Below are 22,844 nucleotides of genomic sequence, written 5' to 3'. Positions count from 1 at the left end.
TGCACGGTAACGCTTACGCATTTAAGATTGAGTTCAACTGACCCAGATGCTCTCTGACTTGCTACGAGTTTTTTCATTCTCGGACTATTTTCTCTTAACGTGAGGCTAGTTGGTAATGTGTTATTTAGTCGTTATTTCTGACTATTGGGTTACTGTACCCTTGTTCTACTAAGTTGCAAAACCCATATATATTGTGACGTGGCCTGCCCTTTGGGGATGTTGGCAAACCGCTGTGTACATTTCTACTCCTTTGCCTATTATGATATGCTGCCGGCCCGACGTGGTTGTAGGCAAAATGCCATGTGATGACGTTATTTGCTAAATAAAGGTTTTGGGGGAAAAAAAATATATTAAAAAAAATGTTGTTTATCTAATAATAATTTTCTCTGCATTAGCATTTATGCACTACAGGTTCATATTATAATTTCGGTTTATTTCAAAGAGATATCGAACATCTGGTAAATGAGCATAGATTTAGAAAACACATTTAATAGTTACCAAATATCAAACGTTGACGACCCTCTGAGAAAAAACTGAGAATTATCTGCATTCTCTGGTACAATCTCCGGGATAAATGTCCGACCCACAGCAAAGATGAAACCATCAGACGAATCACTTCCCAAAAATCAAAGAAACCCAAGGCGAACCATGGAAATCTTCACCAGCTCACTGCAGACCCAACGCCATGAAAGATCAGCCCAATGAACCACCCCCCTGAAGAAATAAAAACCTTTTTAGGGGTTCACTGATACGCCTGGTCCTTTAACCCAACAAAGAAGAGATTGGCACAGAAGCTGTAATATCAAAGAGAAATATTTATTAACCTCACATGAGGGAGACTGCGTCAATACGGTACCCTCAGGCCAGTGTAGGAGGCAGTCTAAGGAGTGCAAAGAACAGGGGTCTTTTATACCCACATAGGGGGTCAAAAGGAGGCGGTATAAGTACACATGAGAAGAGTTACACAAATAGATGGTCATACAGAAAATGCACAGTCAACAAGTAGGAGAAGTAATGAGTTGCTGACATCAGCTAGAACAGCCTGACAGTTACAGTCTAAGGCAGGTGCATGAGCAGCTACAGACTCTTCTGAGCATCTGCAAGGCTCTGGCCCAGTGCTGAAAGAGTTAACTATATCACATGACACAAGCAGAATGCAAGGGCAGTCAACAGTGAAGAGGGAGAAAGCACATGGCGAGCACATGGCTAACTAAAATGGCTGCCACAAACGAAATGGCTTCAGCAGATGCTAATAGCTATTGCAGCTAGTTTTCCACAGATGGTCGTTTTAGCATCAGCTGAAGACATCCATTATGATCTAGAAGGAATATAGGAAATATTTTGCACATTTATTCTCATAAATTCATTAATATTCTGATCCATTGCTAGGTAGGCATTTTCATTCCTAAACATTTCATTAAGTGGGTATATATAAGGTATAAGCAGGAGTACAAAGGGAACAGAGCAGTGGGTCATAATTAACACACAGTTACCAGGAGAAGACCTATCTAATAAAAAACATTTTCAATAGACTTTTCCAATGTTCTTTTTATGAGGGCTAGAGTATCACTTAATATACTTAGGAAGAGGGCAAAGAAGAATTTATCGATTGTTTAGCAAAATGTTTCTCTTGCAGAATAAACATTACTAATGCAAATATTAAAGAAAATACAAAGATCATTACAAAAACAATCTTTGCTTGAGGGGACCAGGAGGACCAAATGGGGCTACGGGAATTAGGGCGAGGAGCCGCAAAGGGCTGCTCCTTCTCAAAAATGGGACGACCAAAGAGGTACATTGCTAAGAAAAAGAAGTCCTTAGGAAATTGAAGCCGCTGTACAACCAGCCAGAGGGGAGTATTCTCCCTGTGTCCGTTTGAGCCTCACAGGCAGGCTCCTATTGTTCATCCAACGGTGGAGCTGCACAACTTGGAACTCAAAAAAAAAATCGCGGCCCAGTTTTAAGGGAAAAGTTTCTTCTTTCAGGATAGGGCAATCACCTTCCGGGGCAAATGCCCTCAGCAATCCTGTCCAGTGTCTCAGGCAGTGCACCAGTTTTCTTCACTTTAATCTAACAGGCACCAAAGGCACAGCACCTGTACCCTGAACTCAAGTCCTTCCCTAACTCCTGTGTTCCTCCTCTGGCACACTGCTCTTTCGTTGGGGCCACAGATTGCACCCAGTATGCCCAGGCATCTCTTGATCAACAAACAAAGGTGTAAACTATCATTCAGTTTAGGAACAGGATTCAAAGGCCTGAAGCAACCCTTGTTTCAAAGGGCTCACCTCAAGCAAAAGCCTCCTTGCCGTCCTGATCGGTCTGGGCACCACAAACTGCATTCACAAAGGATCAATTCTCCATTCTGATTTTTGACCCCGTCTTTCGCCCAAGACAGTGGCAGGGGTACACACTTCACGTCCCAGTGCTTCCGGCCTTCCACCTTCCTTTCGCGGCCAAAGTCTCAGAACGAATCGTGAACACCCAGCTGACAACCTTCATCGAAGAAAACAACATACTGGACCCCTCCCAATCTGGTTTCCGCAGCAACCACAGCACCGAGACAGCCCTAATCGCGGCCACCGATGACATCCGCATGCTGCTCGATCAGGGACACACCGCAGCCCTCATCCTCCTCGACCTCTCTGCAGCCTTCGACACTGTCTCACATCGCACACTGACCACCAGACTCCACAACACGGGAATTCACGGAGACACCCTCAATTGGATCCGATCCTTCCTTTCCAGCAGAACACAGAGGGTCATGCTCCCCCCTTTCCTCTCCAAACCCACCGACATCATCTGCGGGGTCCCCCAGGGATCCTCTCTGAGCCCGACCCTTTTCAACATCTACATGGCCCCCATCGCCGCCATCGTCAGACAGCACGGACTCAGCATCATATCCTACGCCGACAACACCCAGCTCATCCTCTCCCTCACCAGCAACACCGAAGACACCAGAATGAGCTTCCAGGAGGGAATGAGTGGAGTAGCCACCTGGATGAAGGACAGCTGCCTCAAATTCAACTCCGAAAAGACCGAGGTTCTCATCTTCGGACCCAGCCCCTCGGCCTGGGACGACTCCTGGTGGCCTCCCGCCCTCGGCCCCCCTCCGACCCCAACAGACCACGCTCAGAACCTCGGCATAATCCTCGACTCCTCACTCTCCATGAACCGCCAAATCAACGCTATTGCCTCCGCCAGTTTCAACTGCCTCCGCACCCTATGAAAGACTTTCAAATGTATCCCCTCAGACTGCCGAAAGACTGTCTCACACGCACTCATCACCAGCAGGCTCGACTACGGCAACTCCCTCTATGCCGAAATCAACAAATCACTACTTCGCAAACTTCAAACCATCCAAAACGCAGCCGCCAGGCTCGTCCTAGGACTACCACGCCGGGAACACATGATGCCGCACCTACAAGAGCTCCACTGGCTCCCCATTGAGAAGAGGGTCACCTACAAACTACTCACGCACGCATACAAATCCCTGAACAACATTGGACCCAAATACCTCAACGACCGAATGAGTTTCCACAAACCCAAGAGGAACCTTCGCTCTTCCGACCTCGCCCTGGCAGAGGTCCCCCGCATCCACCGAAGCAGAGCCGGAGGGAGAGCCTTCTCCTACACCGCCGCCACAGCATGAAACGCTCTCCCAGTTGAAATAAGACGCTCGACTACCCTACTCACTTTCAGACGGGCACTCAAGACCTGGCTTTTCAACTGATCAGAGCTGCTAGACCTACCCCTCCCCCAGCGCCTTGAGACCCTTGTGGGTGAGTAGCGCGCTTCACCAACCTCTGATTGATTGATTGACCTTCACTGAGGTCCTAGTTGCCAGCAATGCTTGTGCTGGTTCCCTTCACCTTGGCTTCAAGCTGGACTGGTGCTGACTCCCCAAGCTGGATCTGATGTCCGGGCCCCTCTGGCAATGGTTGTAGGGCAGCAAGTATCTATTGGTGGACAGAACAAAAGGTCTTTAGACAAGGCATACAATTAATCTATCAACAGAGAGGATAGTCTCAGAATACCTTCTCAGTCTTGGGGCACCCCATACATTAGCAAGGCACCCAAGAACCACTTCATCTATCTAACATAGTATGCTTAGGACCATGCTCTCATGTTATAGGCGCAGTGGGAAAATCAAATACTGCTATTTTAACAATGATTCTTTTTACATAAAGAACTAAAAAACTCAACGTAGTGGGTACATACATTTCTCCAGCAGAACATGTTGTAACAAACAAACTCCTATGAAACAATATTTTCCTTAAAAAATGTTCGCTGAGGATCACATGGGCGTCTTCCCTGACATTATAATCCTTATGCATTCTACTTTTCACGATGTGGACTATGCAACATCATTTTCAAAGGAAAAAACCCTATTCACCAGCTCTAATAAGGGCTGTCAGCTCAATTACACAGACTAACTAATAAAAGACTAGCAATGCCCTTGCAAAACTGTATGTAGCATGAGAATAACATATAGTTTCCCCTTAAAGGTCAAATAAGGGAACAGCAATCTAGATTACTCATCCTTTCATAATTTCATCAGACAGGATGGGCAGTAACATGACGTATTTTTTATTCATTTTATTAATTCTAACAATTTTAAAACAGTATTACTGAATAGCCAATGAAATGTCTCATGGCCGTTTCATAGACAACTTAGACAGGCTCAAAAGAGAGTGAGAAAAAGAGAGAGAAAACATAAATTTGCTTACCCTTAATTTGCCCAGGAGCTAACCTCCTTCCCCCTATTTCAACAGTAGGAAACCTGAAACAGGTTAACTTCTGTCGACACTATCAGCTGGCAGCTGGGCACAAACAAACTTGTAGGAGGTAAATAGCACATTGAGCTAGCTAGAAAACATTAATAACCAACTACCAATTCCTTTAGCAATTGTACTAGTGTAACATGAGGGCGCATGAATGCAAACTGAATACCATTGCCTCCTTATTGTAGCCCTTGCACAGTAATCTTTAAACTAAAAGCATTAGTGCTATATACATGGCAGAGCTATTCTCTGCATATGACCTTCAAACGCTGCTATCCCTTGATAATGTTATTCAATAGGATAAACCCCATCTGTATATCTCCTACACTTGTATTATGTCTCAAGAAAACAGTGATATCCCCATGTGCTCTTAACAGAATATACAATATTTCCTTTAGCTAATGTTACCAAAAACAGATCTGTAGTGCTTTTCCCTACAATGTGAGAATCAGGACTGTCACAGTGGCTCACTGCGTGGAAATTTCATGTTCACTAGGGCCGGTCAGTTTCTAAAAACAGACCTTGGCCTTTGACCCTTAAACCTGTTGTCCCCTGTCAGTAAGGCTATTCCATGCGGTCTTTACAATTCAAAGCAACTCTGAAAAATCACAGCTGAAAGGCAGTCCTGTTCCGTACCTGTGGTCTAACAATTTTAAAGGTAGGATAATAACTTCTGCTGGTTTCTTTATACTTATTTTCATTTGTGTGCAGTGTGTGGTGTGCTGTCTAGCAGTTTAGAGGTCAGCTGCTTGTTCTATACTTGCATGTGTGCATTACTGAAGCCTGAGATCAGTTTGAAAACTGCCCTGAGTGGCAGAACTGCTTTTAAAAAGTAAATGTTGCCCAAATTCGACTTTGGTGGTAGGGGCACTTAAAAATGGATAACCTACAATGTTGTAGGATATTAGGGACCCCCAGGTTGTTCCCTAGATATCCCAGGGGTGGGGGATCAGAAATGTATAAGGTACACCCTTAAAAAATGAGTTTTTATACGCCTGGGTAAAGTGAAATTTCACTCCCTACATTGTTAAGTGCTACTTAAATTCAACTTTGATGCTAGGAGCTTATATTTTTCACAGTATGATTATTAGACATTACAAAGAAAAACGAATTTAGTGCAATTATCTTTAATAATTAAATTTTTTTCTTCATATAGTAATTTTTTTATTTTTTGTTTATAATGATCACCAACCCTTTTGATGTTTCCACATATGAAAAACAAGCCTCATTCCTTCCCTTTTGCCTTTAAATGCATTTATTTATAACACTAAGCACAGAAGCTTTACTTAAACCTAAAATAGCTTGCACCACTTTTTAAAGAGCAGTGATTATTTTACCATCAGATCCACAGATGTACTTATGTAAAAAGCTACAAGAAAGAAAATCCCTACTTTTAATCCTTTCACTGTTATCCAAAATAATGAAACAGTATTTTCTGACTTTTAAAATCAGCAGTTTTATAATGCAGGCTTTCAAACTATGTTTGCACTAACTTAAGATCTAGTTGACCCAACATTTTTCATTGTGGCTTGTGACCAGGAATAGCCATGTGTTATTTACTCAGCTGTGCTCTTTACGACCAGCAGGCGTCAACTTCTTAAGCTTTTTCAGGAGATAACCCCTTTTACTGTATTGTAATGTCCTGAAAAAGTTTAATCTCCTTTTGGTGTGTCAGACAGCTTCTTCTCAGTGAGACAGCTTAAACACATCTGTTTGAAAGCTCTTTTTCTGGCGCTGAAATGTAAGCACAGTCACAGTCTATTTTGCAAGCCAGTCAAAATCTATCGTTCTGAATGTTTGTACAAAAGAGGTGCTTTTATTTAACCAGCAACTAATTACTCAGATAATGTGAATTCCTTTTAATATCTAATACATTGTATCTAAGGAGAATGCTGTAACATTTTATATTGAGTCCTAGGTGTGTAAAGCACACAATTTCGTTTTTTCTTCCTTTCTATGAGGCCTATTTTATTCCTATTGATTGTGAATTCTAATTTATCTTTACCATTGTGGCAATTTGCACATCCAGACTTTGTTACTATTTTACTTCGAATGTGCTATTTAGCATATGTTACATAATTCATTTCTTGAATTTTAAAATGTAATTCTTTCAATGACATTTGCATAACAGAATGACAACAAAAACCCAACTGAACTTATTCCAAACATTTTCAACAAGGAAGTCATACACTCAGAACACACAACACTGCTTGGTTAAAGCAAGCCATTCTCACAAAAAAACATAGTCTGCTTACTGAAACAAGTACTTTCAAGCATGTCAGTCCACAACCAGTTACAACAAAAAAAATGTAACCCACAAATCAGCACTTAGTACAAAGCAAGAGACAGCCCTCAGAGTGTACTCGAACCAGACCATTTGTAAATACTAAGAGGCCCATTAGGATGGCGGGCGGAAAAATACCCCGACCGCCATGGAAGTGGAAAACCGCCCGCCGGCACCGTGGGAAAACTGGCAGCCAAATTAGAATTAACCGCAAAAAAAATCCGACCGCGGTGGAACGAGGCCAAGGAAAACCGCCCGTAGCGGGCGGTGATGGGCCAAATCCGTCCGCGGCGGTCGGAATCGCGGCGGAAAAACAACAACCCGCCGCAAGTATAGCGGAGACACCGCCCTGGAAATTAGGATATTCCTGACGGTCCCGCGGTACGTACTGCTGTCTCCGACCGCCGCGGTCGCACAATGGGATGAACACAGTCACCACGGCAGACGAACCGTCAAAAATATGGCGGACGAAGCCAAGACACCACAAGAAGGCCAAAAAGTGCACACAGAAAACTAGCCATGTCCCCCAAATACACAAAACACACCCCAATGACACGACCACATGGCAAAACGAAAAATACAAATCTCAGGACAACACACCTGTCAGCAACACCCCAATTGGACACACCCACATAGTTGAGTATATAACCAGCCCCTTCCCTGACCACAATCCCTTGCAAAACTCCAGGAGAGAAGGAACACATACCCCAGCTGACAGGAGAGGCAAAGGACACAACATCACTAGCCACACCACACACAGCACCATCACCACCTCCACACCAGCACAACTAACCCCCCTGCACAACACACATCATACACAGCACAACCACCACTCACACTCCTGCACCCACAATCACTTTGCACACCACGGCCACACAGAAAATGCCCAAATTCACTGAGAGTGAGTTGAAGGTCATGGTAGATTAGATAGTCAGAGTGGAACCACAGCTTTTTGGTAGCTTGGTCCAACAGACACCATTAGCCACAAGGACACAAATGTGGGCAAGGATAGTCCAAAGGGTCAATGCAGTAGGGACCACCCCAAGATCAAAAAAGGAGATCATGAAGCGTTGGCATGATCTGAAGAGGGTGGTCAAGGAGAGGAGGAGGAGCAAGAACCGTGAGCTGGCTCAGAGGACTGGCGGTGGCCCTCCCATTCCACAAAAACCGTTCACACAATGGGAGGAGAAGGTGCTTGCCATACTGCATCCAGAGAGTCTCACAGGAGTAGCCGTGGAAGTGAAGGCTGGTAAGTACAAACAAATGACTACTGCCACTCTGCCATGTACTTGCTTGCACAACTACAAAGCTACACCACCTAGGACACATACCATCCATCTGCACCATACACTCACAAAAACATGGCTCACAGATCCAACATTCACCCACTCCCATTCACCCAAAACATAGCTAACAACATAACCATGGGGGCATGTGTACAGGCAGACAGCACTACAACTCCCACCAGGCCCCCTGGCACACAGCATCAGCAAGAAGGATCCCTCCCCCCACCCCACTCAGAAGCATGTGTCAGCCATTACATAACCCACATCAAACTCCCAGGTAGGTAGCCATCTTCCCTGGGAGGGTGTCTGGGGGTGCGAGGCCTGTAACACTACTCCCACCATGCCCCCTCTCCCACACCTGAGCAGGATGGAGCCCTCCCGCACCCCACCCAGGAGCAGTTGGAAGCCATTGCAGTACACCAAACAAACTTACAGGTAGGTAGCCATCTTCCCAGGGAGGGTATTTGCGGGTGGGAGGCCTGTACCACTACTCCTACCATGCCCCCTCTCCCACACCTGAGCAGGATGGAGCCCTCCCGCGCCCCACCCAGGAGCATGTGTCAGCCATTACACAACCCACATCAAACTCACAGGTAGGTAGCCATCTTCCCTGGGAGGGTGTCTGGGGTGGGGGGCCTGCACCACTACTCCCACCATGCCACCTGTCCCACAGCCTAGCAAGATGGATCACTCCTCCACCCCACCCGGAAGCATGTGTCAGCCATTACATTACCCACACCTGAGCAGGATGGAGCCCTCCCTCCCCCCCCAGCATTTGGAAGCCATTACATCACCCTCCTCAAACTTACAGGTAGGTAGCCATCTTCACAGTGAGGGTGTCTGGGGGTGGGAGGCCTGTACCACTACTCCCACCAGGACCCTGTCCCACACCTCAGCAGGATGGAGCCTTCCCCCCCACCCCACCCAGAATCATGTGTCAGCCATTACATTACCCACACCTGAGCAGGATGGAGCCCCCCCAGCATTTGGAAGCCATTACATCACCCTCATCAAACTTACAGGTAGGTAGCCATTTTCACAGTGAGGGTGTTTGTGGGTGGGAGATCTGTACCACTACTCCCACCATGCCCCCTGTCCCACACCTGAGCAGGATGGAGCACTTCCTCACCCAGAAGCAGTTGGAAGCCAGCACAGTACACCAAACAAACTTACAGGTACGTAGCCATCTTCCCTGGGAGGGTGTCTGGGGGTGGGAGGTCTGTACCACTACTCCCACCATGCCCCCGTCCCATAGCCTAGCAAGATGGATCCCTCCCACCACCCCACCCAGAAGCATGTGTCAGCCATTACATCACTCTCATCAAACTTACAGGTATGTAGCCATCTTCACAATGAGGGTGTCGGGGGTGGGGGGCCTGCACCACTACTCCCAATATCCCCTCTGTCCCACACCTGAGCAGGATGGAGCCCTCCCCCACCCCACCCAGGAGCATTTGGAAGCCATTGCAGTACACCAAACAAACTTACAGGTAGGTAGCCAGTACGTGCACCCACCCATTTTAAAATAATCTAATGGTGCCATATGACAACACCAGCCCTCTCATTGCACAAAGAGGCATACCTACTCCAAAGCCAAGCACAGTGTGCACACAGGTAAGCTAAGGAAACTGTCACAGCTACCAAAGTGTGACACACCAATGCACAACTAGAAGAAAGTCAGGGCACAATCATGCACAGCACCTATTGACAGGTGCATCGCCATGGGGCCAGAGCAAAAAGGAACATTCGAAAAATAAGACTGCATGTGTGGTGGTAGAAATCAAGATATGCACATGACAGGACAAAGGGATGCAGGAGATGACAACGGCCAGTCCATGGCCAGATGTGACGTCTGCCAGATCAGACAAATAAACAATGAGTTTTCAATTAAACACATGTTGTGCAAGGCCCTAGACGGCAACAAGTCCTTGTAAACCTCAATTGTGCACAGGTTGCATGATATGCCTTGACGCCTCACATCATGGACAAGTAATGCCTGTACTACTGCATCATGTCAGGAAGCACAGTACTGCACATAGTCAACAATGTGATGATATGTCAATTGTGCAGTGTACAAAAAGTGAATGACACACAGCTAACACAAAACTTGCTGGGTGCACTGCAATGACCATTTCACATCTGACCCACAGGTGACTAAGAACTCACTGCAGAGGACAACACCAGCAACCTGCAGAGCCAGTGTCCATCCCCGGTATAAGGACTCTCGGATGTTGACTCCCAGGATTCCATGGGCGATGAGCTCGAGGCCGGCCCATCTGGTGTGCCAGGGAGCAACAGGTCCCAGGACCCCATCGTCCCCCCACCACATCTGCAGCAACAACAACTCCACAGAAGACCCCTGCTGACACGGCCTGTGCGGCCACCGCCACAACCACCTCCACCACCAACACCACCAGTGCTGCCTGCAACACCCTCCCTGTCCCAGAGGAGGACCCGCACACACCACCAACGGAGGAGGGCAGGACGAGGATGCGGGTGCCCACAGTGGTGATGCAACAGTTCCGTGGCAGCAGGGCAGGTGGGAGGGGCAGGGTCACCCAGGGACACCACGAGGCTAGGACCCACTCCCTGGAACACATCACCAGAGTCCTGTGTGCATACAAACAGGCCCAGGGACAAACGGGCCGGTCGGACCAACTGTTGCATGAGCTCATCCTGCTGATGAGGTCCATCGACACCCGCATAGGACAAATCGGGGACCTCTTGGGCCAGCAAGTGGCGGTACTGAGGGAAAGGCATGCGCCACAGACAACACCTCCACCTCCCTCTGGTGGGCCGCACAATGACAGTTCACCATCCTCCCCTGTGTCCACAGAAAGGGGTGAGTCCTCAGACCCCACTGGCCCTGCAGCAGGGCCCTCCCCTGCCAAACGACAGAGGGGCCATCCTAAGAAGACCCTGGGAGTATCTGGAGGCCAAGCACCTGCCAGACGCCAGTCACAGAGCCAGCCATGATGGCAACCCTCTCCACCACTGCATTGACGTTTTGGACTGCCCTTCCACACACTGCCTTGTGAATGGTATCTGTCTGTTGGACTGGGTCACCACAGCAATGTGGTGACTACTCGACTATCTCATCTACCACAACTGTCAACTCACTGCTCCACCCCCCCCTCCAATGGAAATGTACATCCCCCTAGCATCTCACCATTGTAAATAAAATATCCTCACATACATGTTGGCGTGTCCGCTCCGTCTTTATTGTAGGATGTACAGTCTTCAACATGATCACAATGTACCAGGAGCATGGGCTGTATGTAGGCAAGGATAAGTCGAAGGCACCTAGGGAAACACAACAGAACAACTGTCACTGGTCTGGGTGTGGCATCACAGACATCACACAATGGCCAACAAGTGTCAACATACACGTCCTGTAGATGTCCCCGAATTACATGTCCCAGAAACATTTCCAACCGCCACTGAGTCTACAACTGGCTGATGCTACAATTCTCACATGCCCCATCATGACAACAGCAATATAATTGGACAATGGGTACGTTGCACATTGACACCCACCGTCAAGTGAAGTAGCGGGTGATGAACTGTTCACGCAGGTCAACACCTTCCTCCTCTCCATTGTCCTCATCACTGGACACGGCTTGGTTTGCAGGCTAGGGCCTTGGGTCCTCACCATCATCCAGGAGCAGGGGAATCTCTTTGCGAATGTCTAAGTTGTGGAGCATGCAGCATGCCACAACAATCTGACACATATTCCCGGGCGAGTATGCCAGTGCACCTCCGGTCTACCACATGACGTGTCCTCCCATGGGCCTCGTTGTAGCGGACTTCAGCTGGGGACCTGGGATTCCGCAGTGGGCTCAGCAACCAGGGACGGTTGGGATATGCAGAGTCACCTAGGTATGACAAACACAAATAGACATTGCAACCTCGCTGAGGCCAAGGGCAGCAGATCACACACACAGCACGCCACACAACTAGGCATACTCACTCACAATCCATGCATGCCCGGGAAGAAGATTAGCCATCAGCTGGGGCACTATGCTGTTCCGCAGGATGTAGGAGTCATGGGCCGAGCCTGGGAATTTGGCACACACCTGTGAAATGGTCATATCTGCCAGGCACACCACCTGCACATTGATGGAGTGGTAATGCTTGCGATTGCAGTATATGTGCTCACTTGCCTGTGGTGTCACAAGAACGATATTGGTGCAATCAATGGCCCCAACAACATTGGGGATGTGTCCAAGGGAATAGAAGTCTCCCTTCACAGCTGGCAATTCAGCACCCCTTGGGAAATGGATGCATCTGTCCTTGTATAGCATCATGGCGGACAGTACATCACGCAGCACCATGCTGAACATCAGTTGTGACATCCCACCAGCGCTGGCCACAGTCTCCTGGAATGATCCAGTGGCAAAAACATGCAGGGCTGCCATCACCTTATAAGTAGGGGTGAAAGCTGTTGGATATGCCCTGCGGGGCTGCAGGTGGGGCTCCAACAGATCACAAAGGGATTTCATGGTGGCTCTGTCCAGGCGGCATTTCCGTATGATCGCAACATCCTCCATGTCCTCCAGCAGCATCAAGTGACGAGTCAAATTTGGACTCCTCCTATTTGAGATGGTAGCGGACACATGTCAATGCAATACTTAATGAGATATGCACTGCATATCACATTCTGGATGACAACCACAACAATGACTGACATCTACAGTGACTAACAGACCAACTGACATGGAGTGACACCTTCAGCTACGCAAAGGGCACACGTGTCAACTTACACAAGACAAGTACCTCAAACACCACCTTGGTCAATGTGAATGCACATAGGGATATGGCCACAGTGCACATGGGCACGCCTGGGAGTATAGCATCCAGCATATGTGAGCTAATCAAAACCAATGTCTCATACCTAGCTGCTGTACCTGTCACACCTTGATGCGTCATTGCAACCTGGCACATATCCACCACACAATGACCACAGTCGGCGCTGGAATGACGAATGTGTTTATGAGCAGACATGAGAGGCAATGCTAAATATATGACCATTCATTGAGACGAGCATTGCTGTTATTGCCACTGGACCTCAACACATTGACATGTGTACATATTGTACAGTCCAGAACCACACTGTCCTGCCTACACCAACATCAAATACATAAGTGACATGTGAGTGGGTACAGGCAAATCTACGTTACACACGCACAAATATTGCATGTGTAGCCATCAGTGGACTGAATTGAGCATTGGCATCATGTGCACAATGATGTGCCATTGAACATGTTGGCACTGTGCACTGTTGATGTTGGACAGATGGCCATCGCCATTGTATGGCACCCAAATCGCGGTAGCTACCGCCTGGCCCCGGAGGTGTGTCACCAGCACCCCCATTCACACAAGTGCGGTAGTAATAGGCATTTAGACATGCCCATATGGCGGTTGGCATGCTCAGCCGCCTGAATGGCGGAGCCTCGTGTCAATGCATGGCACCCATATCACGGTAGCTACCGCCTGACCCCGGAGGTGTGTCTCCAGCACCCCCATTCACACAAGTGCGGTAGTCATAGGCATAGAGACCTGTGGAAATGGCGGCTGGCATGCTCCGCCACTAAAATCGCGGTAGTGCACACAAGGCCCCTGCGGTGTGTCAACGCCATGGAGCTCGCCCTAGAGCCAATGCGAAGCTCGATAGCGGTGGCATGATGCAATTTTGAAGATCGCTGTAGGCGTGCTCTGCCACCGCGGAGGCGGACATTGGCTGCATTTGAAAGATGCACCATCGCGGTAGCGCACCCCGGGCCCCAGCGTTGTATCACCGCCATGGAGAATGCCCTTACAGCCAATGGGAGCCATGACTGCGGTGGTATGATGCAATTTTGAAGATCGCGGTAGGTGTGCTCCGCCACCGCGGAGGCGGTCATTGGATGCATTTGAAAGATGCGCCATTGCGGTAGGGCACCCCGGGCCCCAGAGTTGTATCACCGCCATGGAGCATGCCCTTACAGCCAATGGGAGCCATGATTGCGGTGGCATGATGCAATTTTGAAGATCGCGGTAGGCGTGCTCCGCCACCGCACAGGCGATCATTGGATGCATTTGAAAGAGGCAGATCTGGACCACCAATTGCTGCAGCTTGGCACCTTTGAAACGACCCCAGGGGGCTATATATGTGGGAGTGAGCCTCACATTGCCACAGAGCCTGCTGCCTGAGACCCCTCACCTGCTGCTGCCTCCAGGGACTGCTGCCCGAGACCCCTCACCTGTTGCTGCCTACAGGGACTGCTGCCTGAGACCCCTCACCTGCTGCTGTCTCCAGTTACTGCTGCCTGAGACCCCTCACCACCAAAATCCCCTGCTGTTGTCTCACGTCCACTGTGATGGCAAGGACAGAGAAGATCCGTGCCAGTCCCTTCACGAGCAAGGAGCTGGAGGTCCTGGTGGAAGAGGTGCTCACACAGTACCCAAGGCTATATGGTGACCCAAATGTCATGGTAAGTCTTCAACAGTGGTGGGGTAGGGCAGGGGGGCCACACATGTAGTTGGACTGATGCAGTATGTGCCTGGGAGTGTGGGGTAGTGTCATGCACTGCCTGACATGCTGTCTCCAGTGGGATGGTGTGTGTACCCAATGCCACAGCTTTCACTCCCTGCACATGTATGTATGAGTGACCGGTGTTGTCTTGTCAGCCATACAGTGACACAGAAGGTTGTTCATGCTGTAGTCAGGACAGTGATTGCTTGGCTGGATGGCTGTGTGTGCCCCTGTAGTCCATCTCAGTGTGAGCCCAGCTGGCCTGCACAGTCCCCACCTACAAAGACAAGGACAACTCACTTACAGAGTATGACATCAGTCTTTTCACATAGCACTCCAGCTATGGTCCATCTCAGCACTGTGGTTTGCACACAACTGCCCTTGTGAATGGCATTTTGTATTTGTGATATCATGTCCCTCCATGTGACCACCATGACACATTAAAATATTCACAGGACAGGGACATTGATGGCTGCGCAGTCTTGGACACAGTGAGTCCACCCCCAAACACAGGTTGACATGTGATGTATGTGTTGCTCAAGCCAACAATGGACTGGAGATGTGGGCAGGCTATATGGGTGTTTCAGTGCTGGCATCCTGCATGTGTGTGAGATGTGCAGGGACTGTGTTCCCCCTCACACCTGCATGCTTTAGCATCAGCTTCTCCCATGTGGGCTGTACTATAGTCTCTGATTGACCTATCGTTGGATATGTGATTATTTTGTATCTTGCTGCTATACTGATAGATGTCGGTACATGACACTGTGTCCCTGATCATTTCTCCCTCTTGTCTCCCATGCCTGCAGCTCAAGGTACACCAGCATCAGGCCGTGTGGAGGGCCATTGCAGCGAAGGTGCGAGCCCTGGGGGCCTCAAACCGATGGCGCACCCACTGCCACAAGAGATGGGACGACATAATCCGGCTGGCAAAGAATGTGGCGGAGATGACCTTGGGGCTGCCTCCTCGCACTGGGCATCTGGCACGGCGCAGTATGACACCACTAATGGGGCGCATATTGGCGGTGACACAGCCTGAGCTAGATGCATATTTGAAGGAGCATCAGCAGCAAGCCAGGGGTGAGCATTTAGGGAGTCTGACTTTGAATGGGAGTGGCTGCATGTGTACAGAGCCTGTGCCAGCGCTGGCCTCTGTGATGTTGGTAGTGTGATGCTGTGGCATGAAGTGGCTGCTGGCCTGGGTACCTATGGCAGTACCTGTACTTGCAAATGTGATTCGGATGCTGTGCCTTCACATTACATTCTGAGTTGTGCTCTTCTGGTTTATTCTGCATTGGTGTAGTCTTGGGAATCACATGGGAGAGAACGGCGGTGTGCCCAATCTGACTGTGCGTACATCAATGCCTCCATTGCATGCACCCATATTGGGGAGGCCTACACATCTTACAGCAATGTGCAGCATTATATTGTCCCCAAGGTACGACATGGTGGGTGGCATTGGCTAATGTCCATTGTTGACTGTCATGTTGTAGTCTGGGTCTGTGTTGTCCCATCCTGTTCCATCCAGTTCTGTCATTGGCAACAAGTAGTGTGCCCCCATTATGTCCCTAGGTGTGCTCAGAACTAGTGCTGTGTCTGTTTGAACAGAGCCACAAGCAGGGTGTTGTGCTGTGTGGTCATCACATGGCTCACTCATGACTGAGTATCCTGTTTCCACGCACTGTTTGAGTCTATGTAGTGAGTTGGCACAATGTGATTGCACAGGGTGGTGTGCAACATGTAGATTTGGTCAACTTTTGTCATGCATTGCTTGCATATGTTTGTTCTGTTGCTGCCACTGACCTGACCCTACATCTCTCTCTCCCATGCAGCATCACCTGTGGTTACGGAGGGACAGGAGACGGACACCAGTGGGGGTGAAATTAGCACCACAGCTGCCCAGGAGCCCAGTGACACAGATGTCACCAGCGCCTCAGAGGGGGACAGGAGTCTGCTGGAGGAGTCCCAGCCTGAGACGCAAAGCACCACATCATCCGATGTCAGCGGGGATGCATCCATGTTGGAGGGCACAGGGAACGGGGACTCTGCATCGACTTCCACCACACAGCGGCCATTGCCCACCCTCCCAGCCACTTCCTCTGGTGCTGCCCGTATCGGCCTCAGTAAGAGGGGAAGAGTGTCCTTCACCCCTGGCACTGCTGGCCCTGCCCCTGTCCCACCTGCTGCCATCAGTGCTGAGTCTGTGGAGCTTTTGCGCCAGCTGTGTGTAGGCAAGACAGCTCTCCTCAATGCCTTCATTGACCACGACAAGAAATTGGCCCAGGTGGTTGCTTTCATGGAGGGCATACATTCCGACGTGGGTGGGCTGCACCGGACAGTCCAGGCTTTGTCATCAACAGTGACATCTGCCCTGCAACAGGCACATACTCACAGTCCAGCTCCAGTCCCTTTGTCCACCCCCCAGGCAGTGGCCACGTCTGACGATAGTGACCACGGTCCACATACATCAAAGTCACAATACAGCACACGGAGCACACAGCAGCAGCAACCCAAGCGGTCCCGGGCGCAGACACCATCCCCACAGAAGACCAAAGGCACCCCAGAGCGCAGGGAGAAAAGCCCGTCAGGCAACACCAGTGGACAATTAGCAAAGCAGCAGACCTCAGGCACACATGCCTCAGTGGCATCCCCATCCAAGGACTCTCATGCCCCTAAAGCATCGCGCAAAGATAATCGTACCGTGTCTGTGCCCACCAAGGAGGTGGTGCATGCCAAGGGTACACCTAGGAAGGGCTCCAAGGCAGTATCACCAACCACCTCGACTCCCATTCCAAGCCCAGTGAAGCAGGGGCCGGAGGGCACTGTTGGGGTAACACCTAGTACACAGGGGAAGGGGGGGGCAGAGGTGAAGCAAGGCAAAGCATTCTGCTGGGTCCAGAACATCACCAGAGGGGATGCCTGCACCTGCTGCAGCAGCGGTGGTGAGTGTGCCTGTTGTGCCCACACCACTTCCCATTGATCCACAGTCAGTCAAGCCATTTAGGATCCCCAAGAAGTGGAAGGGCACCCCTCCACAATCTCCCAGCCACACTGTGACTCCAGTCTGCATGACTCCACCTCCACGTGCCACTACACCACCTGGTCCAAGCAGCCCTCCAGCTTGCGAAGCCACTGATAACTCTACCTCAGCTGTTCCGCTCTCTCCCCCGTCAAGTGCCCCGACAGACCCCGAGACATAGCCAGCTCCCAGTCCGCCTGACAGCCAAGTCTGAGTGGTAGTCACCCTCACACACCTGTGTCTCACACAGGTGGGCCTGTACTGCACATTGTTGCCCCCTGACTGTGTTGCTGACCACGGAAAGGTACAGTCGCACACATTCCCTGTGCAGCTTCTCATGGACTCAGTCTGCAGTTTGTCATGCCCACTGGCCTTGTCGTTCACTGCTGTGTGCCCCCTGCCTCTGCAGCTTCTCATGGACTCACTCTGCACTCTGCCCTGGCCTGTTTTGCCCTTGCAGCTTCTCATGGACATGCTCTGCACTCTGCCCTGGCCACTGGCCTTGTTGTTCACTGCTGTTTTGCTCTTGCCTGTGCAGCTTCTCATGGACTCACTCTGCACCTTGGACTAGCCACTGGCCTTGTTGCTCTTTGCTGTGTTGGACCCTTCCCTGTGCAGCTTCTCATGGACACAGTCTGCAGTTTGTCATGCCCACTGGCCTTGTCGTTCACTGCTGTGTGCCCCCTGCCTGTGCAGCTTCTCATGGACTCACTCTGCCCTGGCCACTGGCCTTGCTGTTTTGCCCTTGCCTGTGCAGCTTCTCATGGACATGCTCTGCAATATGCCCTGGCCACTGCCCTTGTTGTTCACTGCTGTTTTGCCCTTGCCTGTGCAGCTTCTCATGGACATACGCTGCACTCTGTCCTGGCCACTGGCCTTGCTGTTTTGCCCTTGCCTGTGCAGCTTCTCGTGGACATACTCTGCCCTGGCCACTGGCCTTGTTGTTCACTGCTGTTTTGCCCTTTCCTGTGCAGCTTCTCATGGACATACTCTGCACTCTGCCCTGGCCACTGGCCTTGCTGTTTTGCCCTTGCCTGTGCAGCTTCTCATGGACATACTCTGCACTCTGCCCTGGCCACTGGCCTTGCTGTTTTGCCCTTGCCTGTGCAGCTTCTCATGGACATGCTCTGCATTTTGTGCCTTACTCTTCTCTTCTCATGGTGCCGATCTGTGCAATATGTGAATAAAGACAGTTGCTCCAGTTGTCTTTTTTGTCAGTGTCCTTACTGAATAAAGTTCTTTTGATGTGTGTAAATGGTTTGCTTTGCCACATGGTCTGTGTGGCACTTCAACATAGTCAATGTTTGGGCTCACTTACTCTTTTTTTCAGGGGTGACAGGGTCTTCAGTTCTTCTTGGCCCAGATACTTGTGGTGGCAATGGTGTCAATTTCGAATGGTTAGCAGTCGTCATTTACTTGATTCATTCATGTTGGCTATATTGTACACATGTCAGGTTGGGGGGCACTGCCAGCACAGAGTGGGTTTCTGCACACAGTATTGCAGGCAGGTTGTCCAGGGTCATCATGTGTGTGTTCTTCCTATATGTGTGCCCAGTGGTGTATGTGTGTGGTCATCTTGTGATGGCCAGTCATCCTAGTCCCATGGCTTACTTTCCATTTGTGCTCTTGGATGGCCAGGTAGTGTGCAGTGTGAAGGGGGTGAGTTTGTGTGGGAGTGTTGATGTGTGCATGCTCTGCAATGTCAACTACACACATGTCACCCAGGAGTTGTGTGCCTGTTGTTTTGATTGTTCATCCCTGTGGATGTGGTTGTATGCCCATGTGTGAGTTGTATGTTGTGCACTGTGCAGTGTGTTGGTGTGTCCTTGCAGTTCTGTCTGACTCCTACTTGTTGTTTTTGTCACCTGTGAGTATGCAGAGTGTGTGACTGGCAAGTCAGTGTTGTGTTTTGTTGCACATCCATGTGTCTTGTGGCTGTTTGTGGGGACTGTGCAGACCTGTTGTTCCACACTGCCATTGTGGTTGTGTTTTCTCATGCATTGCTGTCACATGGTGCCTTCTTGCCTCCAGTGTGGCATGTTGTGTGTGTTGTCATGACGTCCCCTATCTGTGCTTCAGCTGCCTACCCATTGTGGGTCTGCACTCCCTCTCTTTGTGTACACTCCTGCCATGTCCCCTACTGACATGCAGTACACTTCACTTTGGTGGGAGCTGTCCCCTTGGTTTGTAGGTGTGTGTACCTCCCCATGACTTCATTTGTGCTACTGTGCTTTGTGGTGCAGTTCTTTGTCCAGGGTCAATGTGTCACTCAGGGCATTTCCCCAATGGGTAATGTGTGATGTTCTGGTGCTGTTTGTCAGTCTTGGTTGCTCCTATGCAGTTCAACTGTGTGTGCTGCCCAGTCCTGTGGTCAAGTTGTTTCCACCTTTGTGTCCCAGGCTTGTGCATCTATTGGGTCTTGTGTTGTATGTATATGTGTTGTTTGTGTTATTGCTTCACTTCCTGGGTGTGCTGTTGTCTTTGTGCTGTGCTGTCTGGTGTTGTGTGGGTTGCTGTTCTGTCACTGATGTCTGTGTGTGTCTGGTATGCTTGGTGTGCACACACATCTTGTTGTGCATGCAGTGCTGTGTGTGTATGTTGCCGTGTGATTGCCTGGTGTGCATCATCTGATGTCCTGCTGTGTTTGCTATGTGATTGTTCTGCCTGTGCATCTGTTGTTTGTTTGCTGTGGCTGTGTTGTTCTATGATGGTGCATTTCTTGTGTGTGTTGTGGTATGTTGTCTGTGCATTGTTCCTGAGTGATGAGGTTGTGCACTCCTGTTGTGTCTGTGCTCCCATTGCCTTTCCCCAGTTTAGCTGCACAGGGCGTCTGTTGTTGTTGTGGCTCTGTGTGGGTTTCTGTTGGGTTATGTGTTTTCTGTTGTATTTGTTTCCACATTTGTGGTGGCATCCCTGTGTGTATGTGTGTGATGTTTGTGGCTGAGCCCAGGGTGTGTGGTTGTTTGTGTGTGTATTGCCTGTCAAGTATTGCCAGCCTTCAGTGTGTTTGGCACTGGTGTTGGGTGCTGCTGGTGTGAGGGGGGTATGTGTGTAGATTCTTACTGGTGTTTGTCAGTCCTGAGGTGTGTAGATGGGCCCTGTGTGTAGTGCTGCTGGTGTACTCCTGTGAAGTAGTTGTATGGATGTGTGGCTGTTCCCAGTTTGACTTCAGGGCCTTCCTTTCATCCTTTCTTCCCTGTGCCTATACATGGTTTGCCTTGCTGTCTCCCTGTGTTGTTGCACTGAGCTGTCTGTGGTTTGAGTTCACTGACTGTGCCAGCCATGTGTGCTTTGATGGTGTGAGGGTGTTGTGCTCTGTTCCTTGTGTTGATGTGTTGAACACATGCTTGGTGTGTCTCTCCATGGCCTTCCATTTGTGTGCAGCCCACTTTTGTTTCCCTATTTGTTGTGCTCCACTGCTATTGGCATGTGGGGTGTGTAAGTGTGTGTGTGTCAGTCTGTGATATGTATGTGTGACTTTGCAGGCTGTGTGTCCATTTGGATGTTGATTCCTTAAGTGTTCATTTGTTGCTTGTCCTCATTGATATTTCCCTGAGTGTGGTGTTGTGTGTGTTTCCCTGGCCCTGTGCTACTGTACTGTGTGTTGTGTGTCCCATTCCAAGCCCAGTGAAGCAGGGGCCGGAGGGCACTGTTGGGGTAACACCTAGTACACAGGGGAAGGGGGGGGCAGAGGTGAAGCAAGGCAAAGCATTCTGCTGGGTCCAGAACATCACCAGAGGGGATGCCTGCACCTGCTGCAGCAGCGGTGGTGAGTGTGCCTGTTGTGCCCACACCACTTCCCATTGATCCACAGTCAGTCAAGCCATTTAGGATCCCCAAGAAGTGGAAGGGCACCCCTCCACAATCTCCCAGCCACACTGTGACTCCAGTCTGCATGACTCCACCTCCACGTGCCACTACACCACCTGGTCCAAGCAGCCCTCCAGCTTGCGAAGCCACTGATAACTCTACCTCAGCTGTTCCGCTCTCTCCCCCGTCAAGTGCCCCGACAGACCCCGAGACATAGCCAGCTCCCAGTCCGCCTGACAGCCAAGTCTGAGTGGTAGTCACCCTCACACACCTGTGTCTCACACAGGTGGGCCTGTACTGCACATTGTTGCCCCCTGACTGTGTTGCTGACCACGGAAAGGTACAGTCGCACACATTCCCTGTGCAGCTTCTCATGGACTCAGTCTGCAGTTTGTCATGCCCACTGGCCTTGTCGTTCACTGCTGTGTGCCCCCTGCCTCTGCAGCTTCTCATGGACTCACTCTGCACTCTGCCCTGGCCACTGGCCTGTTTTGCCCTTGCAGCTTCTCATGGACATGCTCTGCACTCTGCCCTGGCCACTGGCCTTGTTGTTCACTGCTGTTTTGCTCTTGCCTGTGCAGCTTCTCATGGACTCACTCTGCACCTTGGACTAGCCACTGGCCTTGTTGCTCTTTGCTGTGTTGGACCCTTCCCTGTGCAGCTTCTCATGGACACAGTCTGCAGTTTGTCATGCCCACTGGCCTTGTCGTTCACTGCTGTGTGCCCCCTGCCTGTGCAGCTTCTCATGGACTCACTCTGCCCTGGCCACTGGCCTTGCTGTTTTGCCCTTGCCTGTGCAGCTTCTCATGGACATGCTCTGCAATATGCCCTGGCCACTGCCCTTGTTGTTCACTGCTGTTTTGCCCTTGCCTGTGCAGCTTCTCATGGACATACGCTGCACTCTGTCCTGGCCACTGGCCTTGCTGTTTTGCCCTTGCCTGTGCAGCTTCTCGTGGACATACTCTGCCCTGGCCACTGGCCTTGTTGTTCACTGCTGTTTTGCCCTTTCCTGTGCAGCTTCTCATGGACATACTCTGCACTCTGCCCTGGCCACTGGCCTTGCTGTTTTGCCCTTGCCTGTGCAGCTTCTCATGGACATACTCTGCACTCTGCCCTGGCCACTGGCCTTGCTGTTTTGCCCTTGCCTGTGCAG

The 22,844-nt window shown here is 50.0% G+C and overlaps 1 protein-coding gene across 1 annotated transcript; it reads left to right on the top strand.

Annotated features, from left to right (window-relative positions):
- The first annotated feature begins 15,612 nt into the window (after nt 1-15,612).
- Nucleotides 15,613-19,016, top strand: LOC146798767 (uncharacterized). The gene is made up of 2 exons (XM_085628000.1): nt 15,613-15,942; nt 16,695-19,016. Exons 1-2 carry the CDS (start codon nt 15,810-15,812, stop codon nt 17,840-17,842), a joined length of 1,281 nt encoding a protein of 426 aa, XP_085484126.1. The 5' UTR covers nt 15,613-15,809; the 3' UTR covers nt 17,843-19,016.
- Nucleotides 19,017-22,844: the final 3,828 nt, after the last annotated feature.

Source organism: Triturus cristatus, chromosome 9 (genome assembly GCF_964204655.1).
Source record: "Triturus cristatus chromosome 9, aTriCri1.1, whole genome shotgun sequence".
NCBI lineage: Eukaryota > Metazoa > Chordata > Amphibia > Caudata > Salamandridae > Triturus > Triturus cristatus.
Note: the sequence above shows the minus strand (reverse complement) of the source record. Positions and strands in the feature narration are given on the sequence as shown.

Excerpts from the sequence above, each read along its gene's own strand:
- LOC146798767 (XM_085628000.1), top strand. The coding sequence starts at position 15,810 with ATGACCTTGGGGCTGCCTCCTCGCACTGGGCATCTGGCACGGCGCAGT. Across the intron at positions 15,943-16,694 it reads GCATCAGCAGCAAGCCAGGG|CATCACCTGTGGTTACGGAG; the intron begins GTGAGCATTTAG and ends TCTCCCATGCAG.